Source organism: Amblyomma americanum, chromosome 7 (genome assembly GCF_052857255.1).
Source record: "Amblyomma americanum isolate KBUSLIRL-KWMA chromosome 7, ASM5285725v1, whole genome shotgun sequence".
In the NCBI taxonomy this organism is placed as follows: domain Eukaryota; kingdom Metazoa; phylum Arthropoda; class Arachnida; order Ixodida; family Ixodidae; genus Amblyomma; species Amblyomma americanum.
The window spans coordinates 44,706,765-44,729,724 of record NC_135503.1 but is presented as its reverse complement, the minus strand read 5'-3'; the positions used below and the strand labels follow the sequence as shown (position 1 = coordinate 44,729,724).

The 22,960-nt window shown below is 46.5% G+C and overlaps 3 protein-coding genes across 3 annotated transcripts in view; 2 read left to right on the top strand and 1 right to left on the bottom strand.

Moving 5' to 3' along the window:
* LOC144099003 (rho GTPase-activating protein 18-like) overlaps window positions 1-22,960 on the bottom strand; it is a 201,440-nt gene that overhangs the window by 68,577 nt on the left and 109,903 nt on the right. The window lies entirely within an intron of this gene.
* On the top strand, window positions 1,284-7,921 carry LOC144097082 (uncharacterized). The gene is made up of 3 exons (XM_077629870.1): window positions 1,284-1,752; window positions 4,051-4,275; window positions 6,251-7,921. The coding sequence occupies exons 1-3, from the start codon at window positions 1,604-1,606 to the stop codon at window positions 6,546-6,548; spliced, it is 672 nt and encodes a 223-aa protein (XP_077485996.1). The 5' UTR covers window positions 1,284-1,603; the 3' UTR covers window positions 6,549-7,921.
* Window positions 17,216-22,577, top strand: dgt1 (KAT8 regulatory NSL complex subunit dim gamma-tubulin 1). Its single transcript, XM_077631987.1, has 2 exons — window positions 17,216-18,416; window positions 21,391-22,577. The coding sequence occupies exons 1-2, from the start codon at window positions 17,380-17,382 to the stop codon at window positions 21,665-21,667; spliced, it is 1,314 nt and encodes a 437-aa protein (XP_077488113.1). The 5' UTR covers window positions 17,216-17,379; the 3' UTR covers window positions 21,668-22,577.

Sequence of the window (22,960 nt, the reverse complement as noted above, 5' to 3'; positions counted from 1 at the left end):
GACGGTGGAGGAAACGCATTTTTCCCGGTTCATTTTTTTGTGCTGCTTTCTTTCCAGTTTTATCAATGCTCACGGAAAACTGCCTCTTTCGCGTGCAGCACTTCTCCAAGTGCGTGCGCGAAGGCAGTCGTTGCGTTGTAAGCCCAGAACCGTTGACGACCCAATCTAGTTATCGGCGGCCGCATTCTGTTGGGGCCAAATCGTTAACGACCGAATTCCTGCTCCCAAGGTCTGAGTGTTCCCGCCCACAGTTAGCCTGGAATCTTCGACAGTGCTCTCTTTCACAGCCTCCGCGCTGTTCCAGCATCAATGCCTGTCATATTAATTATTACACTATCCCAATCGTCCTCCAAAAACAGTCGCTCAGTTCAGAGTACGGTGCTTGTGTCTGTGTGATTGTTTGACTTGTGTGACTGGGGTGACTAGGAGTGACTTGTGCGACTGATGTGACTGATGTGACTATTAGACTGTTGCTACGCTGAGGCACTGCCCCTGGAACACAAGGGCTCAGGTCATATGGAGCCTTGTTAGCTGGATGCCGACAGCTGGATGCTCTAAGACAGGACTGTATCGTAAGAGCTGAAGCTGCAGGAGGAAATTGGCTGCGGCAACATTAAAAACAAGTGAACTGCACTAACCGACAATGTGCAGGAAAGTGCAAAGGGTGAGGGGGTGCAGGTCATCGAAATGTCAGCTTGCTGCACAATGTTCTCATATATTAGGCTGACCTTGGAAATGGCACAGGAAGGACACGCACAAGCTAGACTAAAATTGGACGTTGTAGCGCGTGATCATTGCGAGGAATTCCACCAATAAAATGGTTCGCCAGGAGCACAAAGCCCTCAATCATTAGCATTATCCGCTTTCCTTTGGCTGCGCTAAGGTGGATGTTAATGAGCTCCCTAATTTCTGCCGGCCTAATCTGCACGCATTCGCACCAACTAGCCAAGCAGCAAGTGTGTGAAACGCGCGTTTCTCTGCGTCTTTTTCATTTTTTAAGTTGTTCACGGCTTGCTAAGGCAAAACACGGCGATTGCTTTTTAACTTTTCATTTAAACTCTCATTAACATAAGATAAGGCAGGATAACCGATGGTCCTTAAGGGTAACGGAGTGGATTCCAAGAGAAGGCAAGCGTAGCAGGGGGCGGCAGAAATTCAGGTGGGCGGGTGAGATTAAGAACTCTGCGGGTATAGGATGGCTGCGGGTGGCAGAGGACAAGGTTAATTAGAGATATATAGAAGAGCCTTTGTCCTGCTGTGGGTGTAGTAAGGCGGACGATGATAACGATGACGATGATGATGAATATATAAGCTTCCACCAACGCGTAACCACGTCCCTCTTTCTGCGTGGCGATGACACGCAACTCAGCGATCAGCGCGTAACAGCCCAACATAACGGTCAAGTGAATGGCCCGAATGTTTCTCTCTGCGCTACGCAGGCTTGCGTGCCACAGGGTGCCTTCTCTCGCCCTCTGCGCACTAGGAGAGGAGGCTGAGCCTCCCCGCCCGCGTCTTAAAGGAAGCGGCGGCGGACTCAGGCGCACAGCGACCACAGCCAGAGACGCCGCGCCGTGGGGAAGACGCCGACGAACACAGAGGCACGATGCGCGTAGCCGCTTCTGCAGCGGCGATGAGGATGGCGTCCCGGTTGCTGGCCCTGTGGCTGTTGCTGTGGATGGCGGCCGGAGCTGAGGCCGTCCTCCTCGGAATGCTGCTTCGTCGGAGCACCCTGGGCTCCATGATACCCAAGCCGTAAGCAATCTCCCCCCCCCCCCCCTCATGCCCACAGTGACTGTGCAGCTTCGCCGCGTAAGTCCCAAATCCTGAACTGCCACGTTCCTGGTCACCGTATTTGTACGCTCAGGCCTCAGGTGAAAGTATTTCAGTTGAACCTCGTTATGACGAAGTTGAAGGGGCCCGGCGATTACTTCGTTATACCCATAGCTTCGTTATAGCTCGTGTTGACAGACCTTCCAAGGGGAATCCTCATTCTTTCGTTATATCCATAATTTCGTCATAACGAGGTTCGACTATATGTTAAGGCCACGAGAAAGCATGAGATGAAGTTTAGAGCGACGCCGATGACACTGCGTCCAACTGTTATAAGTGAAAATTTATTCTCTGGCTATTTCTGGCCAAGTTGACGTTCGTCCGGCGGTAAAACACGCATTTATCGGCGAGAAAAATGGATTTTAAAATCTTCCGGCGAGTCAATTCAACCTCGTGACGCCCTTACCGAAAAGCACGGGTTGCCGCCGTTTTCGAGTGAATGGCAGTTTTAGCATATAGCCTCATGGATCCGCGACAAGAATTCGGTGTCAACGCACGCATTTTACTTGCGAGGTCGGCCGGTGGCGGCGACACTTGTATATCTTTTCTCGTTCTTTTGTAGTTTATAAAAGTTTCGTTTCCAGTTTGAGTGGTCTTTTTGTGATTAGAACGCGGCACCCTATCGATGCATGCCAATTTCTATTGTCATTAGTGTCCCTTGAAGTGTCTCTGCCGGGGTTAGGGAAATATGGGCGGCACGAGAGACGGCACTAATACGTTTGGCATGTGAATGTTCCTGTTCTAGCCGCTAATCGCCCGACCCCAGCGGCTTCCTGCTTCCGTTTCTGTAACGACCGGCTCCGGCTTCGCTAATGCATCAAGTGCTGAGCACATCTCGGACGGCGGCGAGTTGCATGATCCTTCCTTATGGTTTGAGCACAACTAAGCACATTCATTACGGACCTCAATCTAATTTCATTAATCGGAACGCCGGCCAGGAGATAACCGTCATTTGGACAGCACGCTCTAAAGTCACAGGTGCGCTACGATATACAGCGAGGTCGTAACAGAAGCCCGGTTTTTAGTTAATTGTCGGCTGCTATTCAGAGCTTTCTACGAAATTTGAGCAAAGTTCCGAATGGAAGCTGATGTGTCTTGCGACAGGGACCTGAACTATGCGTGGAAGAAAGGTTTACCTACCTTCTCCCAGTTATTTCTCACGAATTCTTGAATTTTAGTCGGTACAGACCGTTTCACATCTGTCTCAGCGCAGCCACAATGCTACTGGACTGTGCCAGCAGCGTTCTGATTGGCGGACTTCATAGAGGCATCTACTGCGCATACGCTGCCCTGTCCAACAGGCATGCGGGCTGAGTCAAGCTGTGAACATTTAAAACGTCTATAGCAATGGGGACCGCAGCCGTGACCTAGTGGTCTCAGCACCCGCCTCGCATGCGGGAGGTGTGGGGGTTCGATCATAAGTGCCGCCGGGTACCCACCGGTGATACAATGGGTACAAAATTTCCCTGATCTGGAGACACTAGGGACACTCTCGCAGCGAGCAGCGCCGCGGTGCGGCCGCTGGACCCGTGGTCTGTGCACTTCTGCTCACGCCTGCACATGATCATCTAAAAGTTGTCGAACTGGAAAACAAAGTGATGCTACCAGAGCCATCGTAAACAAAGCATCATGTTGAACTGTGATTGCCAGGTGCAACGCGGTATGGCACAGCGTGGAAAACAAAACTTTGCATGAGAATGGAAGCTCATGCTCCCTCGTCCGAGGGACAGAAAAGCCAGGAAACTCAACCAGCCACTGAAAGAGTGCAGAAACATAGACTAGACGTTCAACGACTGATTACCGGGCCCCATGCCTCGACGGTGGAAATCAATACTCAACATAGAAGATCTGTGTGCGAAATACCGGCGGCATTAGGTTATTGTGAAGAGGCATTACTGAAATTCATGCATCATTTTGTAATAAAAAGCGATATTATCGCTTATACTCTCGGGCAGTGCAGGATGCAGGAAGCAGTTTTTCATTAAATTTGCTCTGGGAATAAATTGTGGCTTAATATGATGACAAATATTCACTGGCATTGTGTAAAAAGCGTAAGTTTGAGTACGGCAAAAAAAAAACGTTAGATTTGAAAAACTGAAGTATCATATCCTTTTGTTCACTACTGTACTTTCTATAGAAACGGGATTATAAAATAACTCGCTATAGCGACTGTGGCAGGAAGGCGTATTCAAACTGCACCGGCCCGCGGCGACCGCGCAGGTCCATCAAGATCTATCGGGACTTGGACACCGGCAGTAGCTCCGGCCTACGGTCGGGCTTCAAGGTGGGCATCGACGCCACCTTCGGCGGCAGCAACTCCAAGGAGCAACACGGACACGAACACCACCACCATAAACACGAGTACGACGACGACGCCCTGGGCGTCAGGTACCAGCACCAACATGACGACTACAAGCTGCAGCAGGGAGACTACGACCTCCACAGGTGGGCCAACCCAAGCCGGTATAGTCGAGGCGACATGCAACAGCGGTACGCGCAGATACCACGATAGCTTTTGGACTCGTACCGACAAATGATGTCAATTCAAACCGCCAAGTGGCCACTGACTATTCTTATCCTCCAACCCCTTACAAATTTTTAGACAGTCTATAGACAGTCCATAGACTTCTGTCTATAAAGTCTATATATACTCTGCAGAAAAATCGTAGAGAACAGTCTATATATAGGCAATACAAATGCTATAGACGGTCTAAAGACAATCTATAGATTTATGGCCATACACATTTATTACACTTCTGTCTATAGACAGTATATACTCTATGGATAAACAAAAATAAATATCTATTGGAAGTCAATAGAGTCTATAAGAAGTCTATAGACCATTTTTATAAGGGAAGACACACCCAAGGCTTCTAAAGCTGGCATCCTTAAAGCGCTGCCGTGTGAACGCAACAGACGGATGAGTAACACGCAAGGCGCAGGTCAAGCCGAAAACGTTTAATGTGGCATGGGAGATTATATACGTTTGTAACTGAACTGTGCACAAAGAATAACCATGGTGCCAGTCTAGTGGACGCGCTGGCCCTGACGAACTTATTTACAAGCATTACACTTGTTTTCTATTCCCGTATATGCAGTCACCGTTCCTGCAGAACTCCTCCCTCTTCAAAAATAGTTTCACCTTCCTTCACGTTCCACTTGAAATCAAAACGGTATAGGTTATAATCATTTTGTTACCCTGTCCTCCGCGGTGCCTTTTCGTTTCAGTGGTCCAAGTAGCGTATCATATACGTGAGTTAACTCGAGCCAAACACGCAGAAAAACAGGAAAATGGCTTCTCCGCTCATTCACAAGTCGGGAGTCCCTCATTCACTTCACAAGTCGGGAAAGGACACGTGCGTCAGTGACGGGTTGGTCGCGCTTCTTCAAAGAGAGCTTCTGTTGCTTAATTCTAAGTAAAAAATATTTTCTGGATAAACAGCGCGAACTTAGAGGCAAAAACCCACCCTTGTGTGTCTCCTTTTTACCCCTGTTCGCGCTATGCATCTCAAATAGTGCACCAACTCGCCCAACCCATACAAAAATTTCTTTCGACAGTCTATGAACTCTCTATAGACAAACCCTACCGGACAGTCTACAGGCAATACAAAACCTATAGACAGTCTATAGACAGTCTATAGGTTTATGGCCATACGCTTTTAGTAGACTTTTGTCTACAGGGAGTCTATAGATTCTGAATAGACAAAAAGAAATGTCCATAGGAAGGCAACAGTCTATAAAAAGTCTATGTACTGTCTATAGACCATTTTGTAAGGGAAGCTTGTTAGGTAAAATCGTTCGTTTTAATTCTTTAGTGTTAGAATGTATGGTTTTTAAGGTACGGCAGCAACGATGATAGACTTTCTTTGCATTTCGTTGCTTTTTTTATACTGTGATATGCCTTTACTTTCGTGTAATCACAAATTTTCAAGGCACATGTTTAAGTATATGTATGGCTGGAAATGCGCGTCGATTTCCTGGAGTATGTTTCTTGAATACAACCGCCAGTTGTCATCTGCGCTCGTTACGCGTACTTCTTCCCTCGTCCCGCACGTGTTTCTGCACTAAGTTTTTCTGTAAAACGCATTGCCGGCAAGCCCAATACCCCACTTTGCCCCAGATGATAACGAAATATAACCAAATTACAGAACAAGATTCATCTCGGAGAAGATTCATCAGCTACAGTAATTGCCTTTTAAGCCTAGCGGCCTATATCGCGTTGTGTTCTGCAGCCGTTCTGTCATATACTCTTTCGTACGTCACGGATGACGTGAACACGCTATTTTTGAACGTTCAAAGCCATGCGCCCGTTGGTGACAGCCACGGGAACTAGAAAGCGCTTGTCCCCATTTTCTAATTCCTACACAAAGCGCGATAAAACGAGCTGCACAATCCACTTTCCGCCCGCCGTTCCTCGCAGGTACCAAAAGAGCCCGTCCATCACGCTGGAGATCAGAGCGCGCGAACCGCCCGAGCCCCCGACGACCCCGCCACCGCCCAAGGGCTTCTCACTGCGGCGTATCGTCAAGAGACGCCGAAAGAACCGTCGAACCACGACGCTGCCACCGCCGCTACCACCTCCGCCGCCGCCAGAGCCCCAGCTGTCCCTGCTGCCGGCGTACCGCAAGGAGCTCATGTACCCGGAGTACGCATTCGGCCCGTACAAAGGCCACACACTCATGGGATTCACCTACGACGGACAGGACTTCAAGAGCTAGCCTGCAGCCAGCGACCTTCACCCCTCCGACGGAACACCACCCGAACACGTCCGTCCAGCAACAGTTGAAAACGCTGCACTCACCATCGTCACTCCTGTCTTCTGGGGACGGCGGTGAAGACATTCCGGCACACAAAGTCATCATGGTCTTCATCGTCTAAGTCTGCCTCGTGCCAACGAGGCTATAGCGAGAGGTTCTCCTTTTCACGCGTTTCTGTAAGCACGCGGGGAAAACGGCATAGTTGGAGTAATTGTCCCCTTTGCAGAGACTGTAATTCAGTCTTTTGCTGGTGATGGAGATAGGCTTTGTATGCTCTTGAGCACAGGACATGGACTTGACGCGCGCGCCACTAAATGGCATGTTGACGAGGACGCGGGGCGTTCACGTGTGACCCATACGAAGCTTGACTTTCTGACAGGCCGCAGCAGAATGATGAGCTCCAGCAGCGCAATACTTGAGATCGCTGGGCAGGTGAAACTCAACAACCAAAAAGCGAGCAACGCCCGACGGAGTCCGTGGCTGACGTCCCCGTATTGAATACAGGTGCCACATTATGGCCTAACAGTTATTGCTGTTGTGCATCGTATGCAAGCACTGGCAGCTAAACATGATCGTAGTGCCAGCTCTCGTGCAGATCATTAACGTAACAGTTTCTCACGGTCAGTCCAAGAACGCAGTGCTTCCAGAAGTGACCTCAAATACAACGAACGACATTATCCTACGGGCATTTTCCCCACCACCAAACAGGTAGTCGCTGATGTCTCAGTCCTGCTATAAAGCGAACCCCTCAATACGGAGAGCGTCAGTCACGCGACTTCCCGTGCTTCCGGTGCATAAAACAGGCCGTCGTCGATGGTGCTCTTTCGCTAATTTCTACGGCCTTCCAACTTCCTCACAGCATCCTACGTCATCCGGCCAGAAGATGCACAGCCTTTCTTTAAGTAATAGCGGGCTCCATGACCCACCCAGGCGCATTATACCGGGTGCTTCACCTAACATGCTCCGCCATTTTAAAAACACGCTTTTTGAGTTAAAAGAGCGCTTTTTTCGGCAAAGCATTTTCTGCGGTGTAGCGCATCAAAGTACAGCTAGGACGTGCTAACTGGTAGGCAGTTAACCAATATTGAGCAGTCAGCTTTTTAACTATCACTGTCAGTCTCCTTATTTATTAGAGGCGTGTAGCCCACCGTAAGTGATATCGACATCAGATTTTAGAATTCCGAAAGCGCAGTGACCCTCGGCGCTTCGGTTCAAGAAATTTTGGCTACACTGTGCCAAAATACACGCGCTTTCGAAAAGCTTGCAGGCAAAGCAACGCCTCCAGTGCACGTAACTTGTCGAAATAAAAAATTTGTTGGGCCACAGCCATAAGGGTAACTGCATTTTCAAAATAAAAATAAAACTGATATGGATATTACTTGTATGGAGAGCTGAACACCTCTCAATAAACAAAAAAACTAGCAGTAGTAGTTAAAAAGTTATACACTCATTGTAAGTTAACCAGCCTACTAGGTAGCACGTCTCAGCTGTATTGTGATGCTATACACCACTGAGAATGCTATGGAAAAAAAAAAGCGCTGTTCTAACTCAAAATGCCCTTTTTTTTTAATTGCAGAACATCTTAAGTGAAACACCCGGTACTATGCGGTGTATGCCAAATAGGAAACCCACTCAAGACTCCTACTGTTCAGGGTTCGAGCCTGACGGAAGACGCAGGAGCAAAACCCACGGCGCCGTTTATTCCAGTCGGCGGAGGAGCAGCGCTTCCAAAACCATCCTTCAACAGAAACAAAAAAAAAAGAAAGAAAAGAGAAAAACCAACGACTTGCGCAAGCCTGAATCCGTGCCTGACTCCGGGCCTTCGGCCACGGACATCAATAGCGCGCGCGCGAGTGCTGTATTTCTTTTCTTTTTTTTCACAAGTTTTCTTTCCCTCGCCCTCATTTTTCAGTATGAAAAGAAATATATGGCTGTAGAACGGCCGTCTGCCACAGGCCAACGGGTCTCTATTAAGGGTCCAGCACGAAGAGAGCAACAAAGAGAGAGAGAGAGATGCAACTTTACAGAGATAAGGTCAATAAAGGCTTTTCTGGCAGGCATCTGGAATGGGCATTTTGTTCTCGACGGTGAGTACACGTACACGCGAAGCGAACGAAAATGGAAAGGAAACAAACGCGCTACACACTGCATACGAGCCGACGCCGAGCAAGTATCACAGTGGAAGAAAAAAAATAAATAACAAACGTAGGCAGTGAATGCGGAAACGGAAGCGCGCCTCATACAAGATTAGAGCCCGCGTGTCGACCTACGCAAAAGCTAATTTCGGAAGCATACGCGCATTGCGGAGAGGGCGCCAAACACGCGTGCTTGCTACTGCACGGCTCAGCCTATCTTGCGGCCAATCATTCTTCAATGAGGCCAATTATTTCACTACGCCATACACGAAATGGATACGAAACTGGCGGGCACCGCTCGGAAACGATAAAAGGAAAATAATGTCGCGCCTTCCGCTTGATTTGTCTGTCAACGTGAACGGTGAAACCGTTTACATGGCAAGCATGGCAGCGAAATCTTTGAAATGAGTGCTACGTGACGCAGCAAACTTTCTTCAGCAGCACACAAAGTGAACAAGGCAGGAGGGAGCCTCAGAGTGTTTGGGCAACGTTTCAACAAGACGACTTGTCTTCGTCTGGCCGTGCGTGAAAGCGAGTCATTTAAACTACAGATAGATAAGCCCCGTTTTTTTTTTTTTTCTTCAAATGCCGCACCACAGGGCATCTGATTTGGCCAACACAATTTGTTCCACAAACATGCTATAACAGCTACAAAGTATAGCATGCAGGGCGAGTTTTCTGGCCAGGCGGATGTCTTTTTCAAGTATATTTTACACAGAATTGAATAATTATCTCCAATGTTGTAGTTAATTCTTTGAGTCATTTTCTTTAGTCCATACATGTTTACATACCAAGAAATGCTACAAGTCCGTTCCAACCGTTTAGATAGAATCCAGAAAAGAGTTCATACTGCGAGGAAACCACAGTCTCTTTCGCCTCCTGAGACTGGGGCTGAGCGCTAGATTCAAGACAAGCCGGGAACACCATCACATAGGAACACCACGAGACACGAGCGCTCGCGTCTCGTGGTGTTCCTATGTGGCGTTGTTCCCTTGTCTTCAATCTAGCGCTCCCCAGTCACAGTATGCACGACCAACTAGCCCCCTACAAAGCTTTACTGACTCTTTCGCCTCCCTAACCATGCTTATTTCGTTACCAAGCGCAAGGAGTGTGCATGAAACAACATTCTCGATGAGCCGTTGTGGGCAACGAGCTGACAACGAGGACCTCGTCGAATGTTCCCACGGCAGAATGTCGAATTTAGTGTTGTTTTCGCTTGGCGAGGGCCAAAAATTAAAAAAAAACTGCGATTTCACATTCCTTCACCGCCATTGGTTCAGCCGCTACCAGGCAAACCTAGCTGAAGCACATGACGCCAGGTAGCCCATTGTCGACACAGTACCATCATCAGCAACAGCGGCTAATTTCCAGCCCACTTGTCCCTAATGGCTTCGACATACCTGAGCTACATTTATAACGTAGGAGCTGAACGCGGAAGAGTTCGGTCGATACTACGATCCGAGCGCTTTACCACAGAGAAGGCCCGCCATGCACCTATCACTTTAAAAGAGCAAAATGACATCTGGTGACGTCAGACACGGTTCCGCAAGGGCTTGCGGGGCCAAGAAGCTCAAAAGCAAAAGGAAATAACCGTAATCCTATCCCTTAAACCACAATGAACGAGACTGCTGAGCCTCGCTACCTAAAGAAACAGAGCTCCCCCTTTGGCATACCCATGAGCAGGCCATAGCCTGCTCAGGATGACACGCAAGCAGCGTACAGTAGGCGAACTAATTTAAACCCACAGAGGCCGCCCATTTCAGCGCCTGTCAAAATCCAAGCAAGAACGGGAAATGTTCATATCAGTATAGGCTACGCTATTGCAGAAAGCCAACGAAGGACACAACAGAACCCTTCCTGTCTGCTGATCACTACATGGGCTATGATTAAATTCAGACCATTGCATAGAAATGCGGATCCAGAAAAGGACACAGAAAGGCAGCCTAGAGAACACCATTATCAAAGCTTATCAGCAATTTTGTATTCGGAGAGGACTTTTTTATACGCCAATTTAGCTAGTGTCACATGTCACATGTCGAGAAAGCATTCGACTCAGTGGAAACCTCAACAGTCATACAGACATTGCGTAATCAGGGTTTAGAAGAGTCTTATGTCAAAATACTGGAAGATATATATAGCAACTGCACAGCTACCATAGTCCTCCATAAAGTCAGCAATAAAATTCTAATAAGGAAGGGCGTCAGGCAAAGAGACACGATCTCGCCAATGCTATTCAAAGCCTGTTTATAGGAGGTATTCCGAGGCCTGAATTGGGAACAGTTCGGAATAAGAGTTTATGAAAAATACCTAAATAATCCGCGATTCGCTGATGACATTGCCTTGCAAAGTCACTCAGGAGGTGAACTGCAAATCATGATCAGTGAGTTAGACAGGCAGAGCAGAGCGCTGGGTCTAAAAATTAACATGCAGAAAACCAAAGTAATGTTCAACAGTCTAGCAAGGGAGCAGCAGCTCACAATTGGCAGCGAGGGGCTGGAAGTGGTAAACGAACACGTCTGCTTAGGGCAGGTAGTGACAGCTGATCCGGATCATGAAAGGGAAATAACTAGAAAGATAAGGATAGGGTGGAGCTCATATGGCAGGTTCTCTCGGATCTTGAATGGCAGTTTACCAATATACCTCAAGAGAAAAGTGTACAACAGCTGTATCTTACCGGTACTCACCTACGGGGCAGAAACGTGGAGGCTAACGAAAAGGATTCAGCTTTAGTTAAGGACAACGCAGCAAGCCATGGAAAGAAAAATGATAGGTGTAACGTTAACAGATCGGAAGCGGGCAGAGTGGGTGAGGGAACAAACACGGGTTAATGACATCCTAGTCGAAATCAAGAGGAAGAAATAGGCTTGGGCAGGGTATGTAATACGATGGCAAGATAACCGATGGTCCTTGAAAGGGCAACGAAGTGGATTCCAAGAGAAGGCAAGTGTAGCAGGGGGCAGCAGAAGGTTAGGTGGGCGGATGAGATTAAGAAGTTTGCAGGCATGGAGTGGATGCGGCTGGCGAAGGGCAGGGTTAATTGGAGAGACGTGGGAGAGGCTTTTGCCCTGCAGTGGGTGCAGTCAGGCTGATGATGATGATGATGGTGACATGTCGCCATACACTATTACTCAGCATCATCAGTGTTATGATGCGTCATCAAAGAAAAAAATAAAACGTTTTTCTAGGTTCCTAAAGCTTCATGTTGGGAGCACAACGTTCTCTGCGCCGTCCCTGCCTAGTGGTACAATTCCGAAAAGTGTCTCTTCTCCTACTGACGCTAATCTCACTGATGACAAATGTGACACAGAATTAGTAGACAAGTCCAAAACACCATTCATAACCGAAAAAAAAAACGATGCGCGGAAAGGAGGTATAAACATCAAGTGAAATTCAAGTAATCATGGAGGAGGCCTCCAAATATACACAACAGCTATCACTAGATGACGACAGTCTACCTGCCAGCATTTGTAAAGATTCACAAGAAGCCTGCAGAAACACAATAACGTTCCCCCATGCTGCCAACATTTGCGACGAAAACAAGGGCAGACAGTTCAAGGTGTTTCAGATCCCAGGTAACATATGTCTATACCCTCGGAAACAAAAACTGCAAACTTGCAAGCCCGTCCAAGTGCCGATCATCGGCACCATGCGGATCTTACCAGTGAACGAGATCAAATGCAACGCGAGAAGAAAATCACGATGTACTGAAAGTATACTACAATATCTCGACTGCACATTCGTCTTCCCACACAATTCACTCACCAGGAAACAGAGACCACCACTCTCAATAGTACAAACGAGAGCCTCACACATATCCATCACTCAGGCACCACTCAATCAATGTATTGGTTCCATGCATCGGGGTCAGCGCCTAACTTGCAGATTCTGCTCCCGGCTGCCATCTTCCTCACATATCTTATCGAATTGCCAAGAATTGCCAAGAATCGAAGACGCTAGTTACCAAAACTAGCAACAGGAAATATATCCTTTATATCGTACCTGTGTGGCTAATTCCTGCCACAATTTTAGCGCACCAGATGGCCATTTCAGTCAAGTACACAAGATAAGTACTCCAAGTTTATTAAAACGGGACAAAGACATTGTACACTAATCATTCACAAAGCCATCATTTTCCAATAAAATTTTCTTCTTGTTTGTTTGTTTGTTTGTTTGTTTTACATTCTTCCATCCACCCTCCGTCTCCGAGCTGTCTCGAATGTATACTACAGAAGGGCGTTTAAGAGCACTAGCAACATGACAAAATGATTCCGCATTTTACCTTTCTACAAGTGCAGCATATTAGCTCTTGTAAACCAGCGCAACTGCTCGAAGCCAAGCAGGGAAGGGACAAAACACAGCGCTGATTTTTTTTTTTACTAACAACAAAATGGTTTTATTCTGGACACCATATGCTTAAATACACGCTGGTATCGCAGAAAAAAAACCAGAAAAATACAGAGAAAACATCAAGTTTCACAGGCTAATCATTGTGAGCGTGCGAAAGCTTTGCCGATGCACGTAATCTATGATATCAAGTATTCCTGCTCTTTTTTCAAGATAGCAAGAGAAGGGGTGCTTATGCATTCCGTACCTATCCTCATGATCTCTGATGCCTCAGTTATCTCCCTGATAAGCTGGTCTTTGCTTTTTGCAACAATTTTGCTCTTCTCGAACATTGAGCGGCATGAACAATCACGACAATGAGTTCCGATATGGCGGACGGCGTTCTTCTCATTATTGTTGTGCTCCTTAAGTCTTTCATTTAAACAACGACCAGTTTGGCCGACGTACGATCCACTACAGGCCACAGGAATTGAATACACCAAGTTGTCTCGGCACTGAACATATTTCTTCTCATGCTTCTTCGTGCACACAGGAACATCGCGACGTGTTTTTTTTTCAGGCCGATTTACACGCGCGCATAAGATAGATAGATAAAGAGGAGGAGGGAAAGGCAGGGATGTTAACCAGAAAAGGGTTCTGGTTGGCTACCCTGCACTGGGGAAGAGGGATTAAGGGGACTAAAAGGAGGAAGAGAGAAGGGAAAAAAGGCATAACACACACACACACACAACGCTGTCGCAATTTGTCACTCAATCCAGTCGCTTTCAAGTAGGCAAAGAGTGCCTTGTATGCCTTGATAAAGTCCTCAATTTTACAGGGGCCGGAAAAACAACATCTACTCCAGCTCGTCTTCCTATTCTTTTCAGATTGTGGGATAAAACATTAATGCATGGAATTATGGATACATTTTTTCCTCGGCTGACTTGGTTGAAAGTAGCGCCAAGTTTCAACTTCTTCAGCATACCCTCCGCCACCGAAGCTAACATGTGAAGAGGGTATCCTGCAGCAACAAGCCTTTCAACCTGGCATGAAAACTGTGCACGGTCTTATGCCTACAATATTTTTTCATGGCATTGCCGAAACAAGACACGGCAATGCTTCGTTTCACTAGCTTAGAGTGTGCAAAAACAGGGTCAAGTCTGGGAACTTAATGGAGTCATTAACAGGCACTTCATGAGTTATTTCCAGTGGCGAAAGAACGTCTGCAAAAACAGAACAAAAATTAGTCACCTCTGCAGGAAGATTTACCGGTCCACATACAAGCGCTGTGTTTTGTCCCTTCCCTGTTTGGCTTCGAGCCGTTGCGCTGCGAGCCGTTGCGCTGGTTTACAAGAACCATGTCTGACCAACTCGCCCACCAGTTCGTGTTGTACAGCACAATAGCCCCATTGCAGCTACACCCACTTGCAGAAGTAAAACGCGGCATGATACGGCATTTTTTTCAGGGCCGACAACTTACAACGTGCAGTGAAGTTATACTCGAAGTGGAACGAGCTTACATTACACCATCGAAAGCAGGCAGAGCATTATTGTTTAATAGAGAACTCAATTTAATTCGGCATATAATGTCGTTCACTATGAGATGAGAAGTACTGTTGAAGAGCGTTCAGTTGGAAAGGCGACAGGACAAGATACAATACTTGTGACAATGACAAAAACAATACCGATTATAATGGGAAGCCATCTTTTGCAACGCTTTAATCATTTATTGGCAAGTGGAGTTTATCCTAACGAACTCAAAAGCTGCAAATGTAACAACTGTCTAAGGCGCGCGATAGACTCAGTTGGTTATAGGTGCCATAAAAATCAACGCATCACAGTAACTGTCAATAAATGCAGTAAGCGAGCCAACCCATTCAACAAAAGGCCAATATCATTATTAAAAGTAATTAATACGGGGTTTGAAAAAGAGGTTTACAAGCGGATGTGCGAATTTTTAAGACGGTAAGATATCCTCTGTCCAAATCCGCATGGCTTCAGGCCCTAGATATCCACGTCTGCAGTAGTACTGGTCCTTCAACTGATGAATACCACTTGATAAAACAAATTAACCGTATAGTTGTATACTTAGACATATCAAAAGCTTTTGACACGGTTGGTAACACAGTACCGCGACAGAAAATATAATTTTACGGTTTAATAAAAAGATCTTATAATGAAATAGAGTTACTACTCACGGAGGAAGCAACTTTAGGAACCTTCATTTCAGGGCCACAAAGCATCACATTAGGAGTGCCGCAGGGCTCTGTATTTGGCCCCTCTTTTTTCTTTGTATATTTGTGACATGCTATCAGCGCTGAACTATTTCGAACCTACAATATACGCCGATGACACTGCGCTATTTATCACAGGCCATAAAGTAGAGGAACTATAATGTAGAGTTAATGAGAAACTTGGTAACGCTTCACAGTGGTTTGCAAATAATCGGCTCACTCTTAACACCACGAAAACGAAGTACACCGTGTTTCGCTAATGAAGAGAAAACGTAAGTTGTGACCACTTGGCACTAACCTTGAATGGTACGCGTTTGCAAAGTGCCTCCGAATGCAAGCCTCGGGGGGGTCATGTTCAAATAGGATACGAAATGGAAACAACAAATTAAAATGTCTGTTCTAAATCAAGTTGTGGCTGTCATTTTTTTTTTTTTACAGGCTAAAGGATGTCTTCCCGATTAGACAAGGAAAAGACACCATTAATAATCCATTTAGCTTGCCCTCTGTAATCACGCTTATAGCAATGACATGTGAAGCACAATTTTTTTTCATCCTTGAAATCTGTTTTTCTGGAGGACGCGGAAATGTGAGGATTGAAAATGTCTGAGTGATTTGATTTTTGAATTTTTTGTTGGCTCATTTGTCTTATTCTGTTGTAGTACAGCATGTCATTGAATTTACACTGCTGTGGTTAATGTATTAGTGTCTGTTCTATATCCTATTGTCATAAGGTCAGCCATTCCTACAGTATTTATGCCGCATTTGAACCATTCAGTAGCCGTGAGTGCTATAGGTACAAACTATATTTGAGTATTTCTAATGAAAAGCTAAAAAAAAAACTTTGCCATCATCGGTGTTCCTATCCAAAGTGACTATGTACGCTAGGCAAAACCTAACAGCCTTTAAATACTGTTGTGTCTGCCTCGACGGCCGTCCAAGAAGTGAGTCGAGACTCAGAATTACATGACGAATGACGTTTTATTCATGGCGGGATGGGTATTTATATAAAACAATCGCGTGATAATCCAAGCCACTCATGAAGTACAGATGTGCATAAACAATACCAAGTCCAATCAAATTATAACAAACCGCAACTGAAACCCAGGACACAACAAATACATCCTCTTGAGAACGAATCCTGATGCAAAAAAAAAAAAAACAGCAAGTTTAAAATCGGTGCGGCCTTCACGCCCACGAATAAAGTGACGGAAAGGTTCCAAGCACACCTGCACCACATGACCTGCCCGACAGAAGCTAACTTTGATAAGCACTAATTAAGTGAGGATAATGCGGTAGTGCAGGATAAATTTGTGTAAATGGGCACAACGACAGCCCACTATAGCAAAATTAAAATGTGTGCGCGAGTGTGTCAACATGCATGCCCGTGTGATTATATTCGATTGAGATAACCCTGCACGTACTCCAAAGGAAAAGAAAGAAATAGTTGCTTCAAAAGTCTTAATGTCGTTCGCAATTATTTAGGAACCAGAGTCGGCATTTCTAGAGGACAATGACATTGACCAGTGCTAGAGGCGGCTACGACACTAAAAGGCATACGTAAAAAACAATTTCACATCATTCATCCAAAATTCAGAGAGGAAAATGTCAAAATGCCGCTGTTTATCGGGATTATGCTGTTACAAATTCAGAATCGCTTGCTTTTGTATAACAACATACCTATCTATATATAAAAATGTTTATAACCACACATCCAAAAAGTGCGCCAAAGCAATTCGCTAAAGCTAACGCCCTGCATCTATCATCATCATCGACAGTGACCTCAGAAACGCGCACCAACCGCACCGAATTGCGGCTCTCGGAGGCCGTCGCTTCCCGCGCTAGGTTCGTAAAGCCACGTCAGATGGCGCCACCATCCCAACGGCTGCGTACGTGCGTTTTTAAAGTAGATGGCACTCGCGTCGCAAAAAGCGCCGATGAATCACGGGACATAATCGACATAATTTGTTGGCGCTTCGTGCGTTGTTCTTCGCCGCTACGAAGTAGCTGCCTTATTGCTGTATGACCGTAACAAATGTTCTGCTGAGAGGCACGACTGGTCGTTCTGGACAGTAGTACAAACGTCGCGCAGACAGCGTCACGATGAGCGTCATAAGGCGAGTCATGGTAAGCCGAAGGCCGCGAACGGCAACCGTCCCGGAGCGCAAGCTATGCAACTACATGCACCGCGTGTGCCTTCAAGCCAGAATCGAAGGGTACGAGTATTGCATGCGGCATGTTCTCGAGGATAAAACGGCACCGTTTCGCCAGTGCGCGTACACTCACGCCCAGAGCGGGCGCCGGTGCGCTTACGCGGCTCCGAAGACGGACAAACGCGAGTCCCTGTGTCAGTTCCACGCCCGCAAGGCTCTCCAACACCGCCGCTCCTCAGGAAAAAAGCAACACCTGGTCGAGACGCCGCAGAAGGTGATCGAAACGTTGGAGCACTACTGTCGCGACCCACAGCACTCTGTAGATCAGTCGGACACCGCGAGGAACACGGTGAAATTCTACGACGTCGAGAGCGACGAAGAACCCCTCACGCTTGGAGAAAGTCGGCCGAACGCGGGCGGTGACAGCGACGCCGACAGCCTCGACAACGACTTGGACGATCCCTTGCGGCACGCTGGTGTGTTCACAGTTGAAGAGGCCTCGGCGATCACTCGCGAGAAGCTTGTGCGCTTGCAGACTCTGTACCTAGACCAGTTCAAAAGACTGAGGCACGTGCTGGCGCAAAAGCGCAGACAGTACATTCAAAACAAGCGTTCGTCGGAGCCGTTGTCCAAGGACTTCGCCTCGCCACAGGAGGAGGCTCTATACAAGCGCTACCGCGCCTACTACCGTTACCACCGTACCAACGGGCCCGAGGCCGTGCTCAGGGCTCGGTTCAAACAGAAGCAGAAAGGCACGCACACGAGTAGCGGCGCGACTTGCAGCCAGGCAGGGTGCGGCAAGCGCGTCATTCCGTTGTCAAAGTTCTGCCGCGCTCACATCCTCAGCGACCGCAAGCAGCAGCTGTTCGAGCGCTGCGATGGCGACAGCAACAATGGCCAGTCTTGCAACTCTGTCCTGCTGAAAGTCCGCAGCCTGCGTGACGGCTGCCTCGTGCACGTCGCGCCCAACCCGGCCTTGGGTCAGAGGTGAGTGTAATCAAGGCCAGCGCAGTACTTTCGGGAGAAGCCTTACATGTGGAAGAACCTGACCCCGCTTTCCCTCCTTTCTCAGCCCTGACCGGTGTTTCTTCCAATTCCTAGATATGCTTTATGTATTGCAATCCGTTTTCATGGGTTATCTTGCATGAGTGGAAATGAATTAATAATATTATTACTACTTGCATTACCGAAGGGAACTTGTCACCCCGCAGACTTAACACAAACGATTGAGCGCTTTGTTTTGGCTGACATTATCGCCGTTGTGCGTGGGCCGCTGGATCCAAGACCATTCTAGGGTAGCTGCTGGGCACCTGCTATTGTGAGCCGCTGCACATCATGCAGCATCGTCTTGGACCCAGTGGTTAACACTCCACAGCGATAATGTCAGTCTGTGCCACGTGCTCGGGCATTCATGGTAAGTTTGCAGGCAGCAGTACATTCTTGACATTGCCAAAGACAATTTGCAGCACAAGGCTTGTCTCGCTGAGCATCAGGGGTGTTGTAAGTGCTACGTCAGGTGTTTCCGTGCGGCTTCCAGCATGCTAGATAAGCTGAGGAGAGGAAAAGCCCCACAAAGAAATAGCATGTTGGTGATAGAGTAGAACCTCTTCAATGAATCTAGCCACTGTAGTGATTTCAGTGTGTCCTTACTGACAGAAACTGCAGGTAATTGTTATCACGCCACAGCATGTGTGCCGAAAGCAACAGTAATTGACATCGCTGAAAGCTGGACGTTTTTTACCAACAATGCACTAAATTCCTATTTCTCAGTCAAACTGGCTTCACACGTTTTAATCACCACAAGGACAAATTGCGAGACTACAGACACACAGCCTTGCAATGTTATTTGTGTACTGTGGAACAGCTATCGAAAAGACCACAAGATGGCACAGTTTGTTATTTGAGTCAGTGAAACTTATAAGAGAATGGCTGGCATTAGCGTCAACCCAAATGTAGCCATGGGGGTTTGAAACTCTCTAAACTAAAGCCAACATTCTGAAGTCGCAACTGAAGAATATGACCCTGTGCATTCCCGCTCTGTCTAGAGTGGCCTCACAACTACCATCCATCCTGATTGTGGTTAGTGTAGTTGAAAGGTGGCTGCCATGGAGACATAATGATGCCAGGTTCGGGAACCCACAATGAGGTAAAATTTCTCAATTGCAAAGCACTGAAAATGCTGTTTAGTTGACTTTTGTAGGAGTATGGCAGTGCTCACATATAGAGCTAATGGTAATCATTCTCTAGTTTTAAAATCTCTGAACACACAACTACTCCATTCCTGCTTCAGGTTGATGGGTTCTGCCTTGCCTTTCCAACCACTAGCCATCCTGCCTACCATAGGTGGCAGACCAGCGGTGGTTCCCTTTTCAACCCCTGGACCAGAAGAGTTATTAATGTGAATGCATTAGTAGTTCCATTTTGAGAAAAGCCAGCAGTGTGTATATATGCCTGCGTGCACGTGTGTGTGTGCAGAAAATCTTCCAGCGATGGCATGAAAAATAGAGACATCATCAAGTGGTCGTATGACGCACACAACAAGCCGAGCACCGCCACTTCAGACAATCAAATACATGTTGTTCATCTATTCCCCACTGGTTGACCTCAATGTGTCACCAGTTTTCACGACAATATTAGTACCAAAACTGTGATGCAACGGTTTGTCATACAGCGTTCCGTGTGCTGTCATACAATTTCTCGTTGCATATAGCTTACATATCCTAGTCAAGTTGGAGGCTAGCTTGCAACAGGGATTCGAACCGACGACATAGGCACCTTCAATTGTATGCCTGCCAAGACTTAATCTCTTCCCTTAAAGGGGCTCCGAAACTCGGAAGGGGCTCCGAAACATCTTCCGAGAACAGCATGTCAACTCGCTCAATCATTGCACTGGGTTGTCATGAACACCTTAGCTAAATATTACACTTCTACATGCAGCACAGAACCCACAATCACATGCAAAAGTTGGCAAGCCCGCTCCTGTGTATACCAGTTCAGAGATGGCTATTGGCTAGAACATTTCAGACATCAGGCAGCTACCGTGGCTGCGGCGTAGCTCCGGCAGGTCAGGAAGCCTCTGTTCTCGGTGGTGGAGCCAGCGGAGGAGAGGGAAAGGCGCAAACAAGCTGCAAGTCAAATTTTGACTATAGATAACTGAGCTTCTACAAAGCGCATCGAAAAAATTTTTGCTGGAGGATATTCGTGAAGCAGTATCTTTTAACATCACAGGCATACCACAACTTCATTAGAGCCTCTTTAAGGTGCGGTTGAAGTGTCCTTCAACCCCCCTGTGATAGTTGCTGTGCCATTTCCTTTCCTCAAAAACCAATTTTCATACCAGTATTGTGATACAACCATTTGTATCAAAAATTGTGATGCAGCCGTTCATCGTGCAGTGTTCCGGGTGATGTCTTACGTGCATGTGTGTGTGTGGGTGGTTGTTAATGCACCCAGGGACAGTAATGCTTTCACATTCCCACACATAAGCAGTCTCAAGTATCTCTGCCAAATTTTTTTTCTGTGATGATTTGAGAAAGTTGCCCAGTTTCTGTAGCCAGGCTGCACTCGAATCGATGTTAATGATAACCATTCGCATGATTCCAAAACTGCTGGTTCCTGTTAACGTGTTGCACCATGTCTCACTTAACAACGATATGGATTATTTGAGGATCAGCAAGTGACAGGTGTCTTTTTGGTATCTACATTAGATGCAGCCCTTATGAGTAATTACTAATCTACTCCATCTTGGGAGATTCCTCTAAACATTTGACCAAAGGAAACTAAATTTGCCAGTGTGACAGTAGGAATATTTTTCAGGGTGCGCATTTCCAAGAGCCAAAATGAGCTGTTATGCTCTGCTACACGCTCACTTGCATTCGTGCGAAACTTTCTTGCACTTTAGGCTGAAGCATCGGTTATGTTTCTTTCGTGGCTGTTTGTACACACGCTGTTTTACTTGCAGTGTTGCCGAACCCAAAAGTAGCAGTGAGAGCATGCTCGTGGACGTGGAGAGCACAGTGGACATGGACCTGCCTGATATAGAACACTTCCAATCCATGGATGACATAGCCGCCTTGGGCTTGGATGTGGTTCAACCCGGTTGCCTCTTTGGCCTTAACCAGTTTGGAGATCCCGGTGAATCAACAGACTCAGCCATGTCTGACGATGGTGGTGCAAGCAGCCTCATTGGCCTGGGAGCACCTTCGGACATCCTGGATGATGTGGATGTTGTGAAGTGACCTTTTGTGGCTGTCTGGCTTTGCAACAGTGTTGTTGTGATTGGCCCAAAAACTGCGTTTTTTTCTTGCAAGCACAAGCAGTGCTTATTGTGTTGACTTGCTAGTCTTGTTTCACCATGATCTGAACATTAAAGCTTCATATTAGTTAGAAGGGTCCTTAATCAGATTTTTACATACGAGGCTACAGAACAGGAGCTTTTGTATAAAAGAGACAAGTAAATCTGGCTATTTTGAACCTCCACAATCTCGTCAATATCAACATCACTTATCCTGCATTGAATTTTCCAAGCACAATGGAACGATGGTGCTGCTACAGACCCACCAAATGCTCAGCCATATGATTAGCCCCACCAGGTATCACTAGATGCGTTTAAAACAGTAGGCTGTAGCTATCAAATATTCCTGTGATGCTGTAAAAGCAATGTAGATGATTTTTTTTTTAAATTACTATCTGAAGTTTACATTCAAAGCAATAAATTACTGTGTAGGATGTGCTCCAACGCACTGCTCATGAGCACCTTAAGAACCTCCAAAGTGATGAGAATGTGTAATATATTTGTGTAATCAGTCATAAATTATGTTGGGTTTAATATTGCATAAGCAGCGGAACACATCGTGCCAAGCACAGTGTTAAAAAATTGATTTTGATTAGATCGCCATTGATATTTACTTTAAAATGTTGGCATCATACAGTAACTTTTAATTGCCAGCCATTAAACAGAATGTATGCCACAGTGAGGTAGTATTTGCAAGTCTTCTTTCAAGGCAAATTTTCAAGTTGACTACCTTATTCCTGTTTGTTAGTGAGCTAGGGGGTGCTCATGGCAGTCCCTGATTACAGTTTGAGATTGACATACAGTTCAAGCAGGGTTGAATCTCGCTTTTAAAGTCTTACAAAAGACTACATTCAGCGAACTACAGAAAGGCAGCCTCCTCCTACTGCACCAACCCGTGCGAGGGACACAGTAGCTGCTTTGTCAGAAGAATAAAGTACTGCTGTACTAGATTCATTAATGGCTGTTCTCCTGGCAGTGCATAATTTCATCATTACTGGACTGCATACCTCCATGAATTTAGTTTTATGCATGCATATTCATTACCGTCATGCCTGAAGCTAAATTTTTGCTCCTAACTAAAGTGTAATTGTGACAGGACACTTTATGTGCTTATTAAAGTTCTGCGTGCATTAGCACGATGGAAGAGCCTCTTTGAAAGTGCTCTCAATATTCTTGAGAAGGAATAATTTATGTTGCCAGCACTCTTACATGGGGCCGATACCTTGAGGCTAATGAG